Source organism: Rosa chinensis, chromosome 1 (genome assembly GCF_002994745.2).
Source record: "Rosa chinensis cultivar Old Blush chromosome 1, RchiOBHm-V2, whole genome shotgun sequence".
NCBI lineage: Eukaryota > Viridiplantae > Streptophyta > Magnoliopsida > Rosales > Rosaceae > Rosa > Rosa chinensis.
Genome location: NC_037088.1, coordinates 24,205,742 through 24,208,509, shown reverse-complemented (window position 1 = coordinate 24,208,509; position 2,768 = coordinate 24,205,742). Strand labels below are relative to the sequence as shown.

Genomic DNA, 2,768 nt, shown 5'->3' with positions numbered 1-2,768 from the left:
TAACTAGTACAGGTGCGGTCGTCAACCTGGTCTTAAGCTCCACGAAAGTGTTTTCACACTTGTTGTCCCAACTTTGCGCCTTTTCTTGTCAACATGGTCAATGGTGTAGCGATCTTGGAGAAGTCTTGGATAAAGCGGCGGTAGTAACTAGTCGATCCAATAAAACTGCGGATTTCAGTCACGTTCCGCAGTTGTTCCCAATTAAGTACAACTTCGACCTTTGAAGGGTCCTCTGAAAGTCCAGCTGTAGAGATGACATGTCCAAGGAACTTTACTTCTGTGAGCCATAAGTCACACTTGGATTTCTTAGCGTAGAGTTGGTGATCCAAAAGTGTATGCAGAACTATGCGGAGATGGATAGCGTGCTCCTCCTGCGTCTTGGAGTAGATGAGGATGTCGTCGATAAAGACGATCACGAACCGATCCAAGTAGGGTCGAAACACTCGGTTCATCAGGTCCATGAATGCAGCGAGGTCATTGTTTAGCCCAAAAGGCATGACAACAAATTCAAAGTGCCTGTAGCGCATTTGGAAGGTCGTCTTCAGAATGTCCTCCTCGCGTACTCGCAATTGGTGATACCCTAATCGAAGGTCGATCTTGGAGAAGAACATCGCTCCCGCGAGTTGGTCAATCAACTTGTCTATCCTGGGTAGTGGATACTTGTTCTTGATCGTTACTTGGTTTAGTCGTCAATAGTCTATGCATAGACATAGCGTCCCGTCATGCTTCTTAACGAACAACACAGGAGCTCCCCAAGGTGATGAACTTTTTCGGATGAACCCTTTGCTCTCGAGATCCTCTAGTTGTAACTTCAGTTCGCTCATCTTAGCCGGTGCCATCCGATATGGCAGTATCGAGATTGGCTCGGTACCGAGAACCCGGTCAATGTGGAACTCTACTTCACGATTCGGGGGTAATCCTGGTAGCTCCTTCGGAAACATGTCAGGGTACTTGTCTACGATCGGCACGTAGCTGTTAGTCTCCATGTTTGCCTTTTCCCCTGCAGTGATGATGTTGTAGCAAGCGAGTGTTCTCCTCCCTCGGAAACAAGCCTTCAGTAGTGAACTTGGAGGTAAGAGGTGTCCCACCATTTTTATTTTGAAGGTCTCCTTGCTCGGTGGCGTGATTCGTACAGCGCGTCGATCGCAATCGATGAGTGCTCTGTACTTGCTCAGCCAGTCCATCCCTAGAATTAGATCAAAGTCATTCAACTCAATCAGAAAGAGATCAGCCTGGAGCTTCTGACCGCCAATAACAACTTGGCACTTCCTATAGGCTTTGTCTACACCAGTTCCCACACCAGGCGGTGTGCTAAAGTTGAAAACTTTGCCTAGCGGTGTTGGTTCTAATCTTAGGGACTCTGCTAGCAATGTAGATGTGAATGAATGTGATGCACCAGTGTCGAATAGTACTCTTGCCTCAGAGTTAGAGATGAGTATTGTACCAGCTAGTGCGGTGCTAGAGCCAGGAGCCTCAGTAGTATCTCCACCGGTGATTGCATGCAGTTGTCCACGTCCTCCCTGGTTGCGTCCTCCACGGTTTCTTCCTCGGTTTGCCTGGTTGGCAGGTCGAGGTGCAGTGATCAATCATAGCTCACTGCTAGCGGCTGAGGTGGTCGATAATGCTGCTGAGTATGGTTTGGTTGTCGGTAGGGTGCTGGCGATATCTGAGTTGACAGTGACTGAGTTGGCCTTGGATTCTGGAATCCCGAGCCAGAAAACGCTCCTTGTGAGTTGTTAACAAATGGGCAGCGAATCTTGGTGTTTCTGGGTTGGCCACAAGCAAAACAGGTGTAGGGTGCAAGGCCCCATCTTCTCGAAGAACCACTACTACTGCTGGAACTGGTATATCCTTGGGAGTTCCCTCCTCGGGGCTTCCTCCGGTGCGCCCAACGATTCCTCCGAGGGTGAGAGCTCCCTTGGCCATCCCCACATCTTGGATGTGCAACTTCATCAGCCTCGATGGCGTAGGTGGCGGCTATGGTCTCATTGTAGCTCAAGGCAATGTCCGAGCGTAACTCGCATCGAATCGAGTCTCGGAGTCCCTCCATGAACCTCTGTTTCTTCATCCGATTGTCGTTGGCGATTGCTGGCACGTACTTGAGTAGTCATGTGAAGGCCATAACATACTTGTGAATGGTCTTGTTTCCTTGCGTCAGAGCAAAGAACTCACTGATCTTCTATGCCTTAAGAGCAGGTGGGAAGAACTGCACCAGGAAGAGTTGCTCGAACTCTGCCCGAGTCAGGTCAATGACAATCCGTAGGTTATGGACGGTATCCCACCAGTTGTCAGCCTCCCCGACAAGCTGGTGTGCAGCTAGGGACACACGGTATTGTTCCGCTATCCGTATGATCTCCATGATCTTCTGGATTTGCTTCAACCAGGTTTCTGCCTCGCAGGCTTCCCCTGTTCCATTGAATTAGGGTGGTTTAAGCTTGGTGAACTGCTCCAAGCAGTGCGTCACCCTATATCTTCCAAGTTCCTCCAGAGTCTGTTCTAGAACATTGCCTAGGGCTTCGAATGCCCTTAGCACATCTGCCAATCTAGGAACGGGTTGCGGCGACATCTTAATATGAGTCAAACTGAGACAAAGCAAAAGCCAATATGATTTACAAACCTCACAACATGAGATCAATCATAGACTCTTCAACATCCAATTGAAGCTTACAACTCAAAGGTTTTTCCCTTTTTATGTGCCAAATGCACGATGTGGGATCTCCCTAATGAAGATCTCACGATATCATTTTGCAACAACACATAATTATGAT

At 48.6% G+C, this 2,768-nt stretch overlaps 1 protein-coding gene across 1 annotated transcript; it reads right to left on the bottom strand.

The window, feature by feature from the left end:
* Positions 1-689: 689 nt before the first annotated feature.
* LOC112203900 lies at positions 690-2,566 on the bottom strand. The gene is made up of 4 exons (XM_024344803.1): positions 2,509-2,566; positions 2,186-2,406; positions 1,598-2,098; positions 690-1,556 (listed from the first exon to the last, which is right to left on the bottom strand). The coding sequence occupies exons 1-4, from the start codon at positions 2,564-2,566 to the stop codon at positions 690-692; spliced, it is 1,647 nt and encodes a 548-aa protein (XP_024200571.1).
* Between the last annotated feature and the right edge of the window lie 202 nt (positions 2,567-2,768).

Bases quoted from the DNA above. Each gene is read 5' to 3' on its own strand.
- LOC112203900 (XM_024344803.1), bottom strand. From the start codon at position 2,566: ATGTCGCCGCAACCCGTTCCTAGATTGGCAGATGTGCTAAGGGCATTC. The intron at 2,407-2,508 runs GCAATGTTCTAG...TCAATGGAACAG, and splicing joins AAGGGCATTCGAAGCCCTAG to GGGAAGCCTGCGAGGCAGAA. The intron at 2,099-2,185 runs GCATAGAAGATC...TGACTACTCAAG, and splicing joins TCTTCCCACCTGCTCTTAAG to TACGTGCCAGCAATCGCCAA.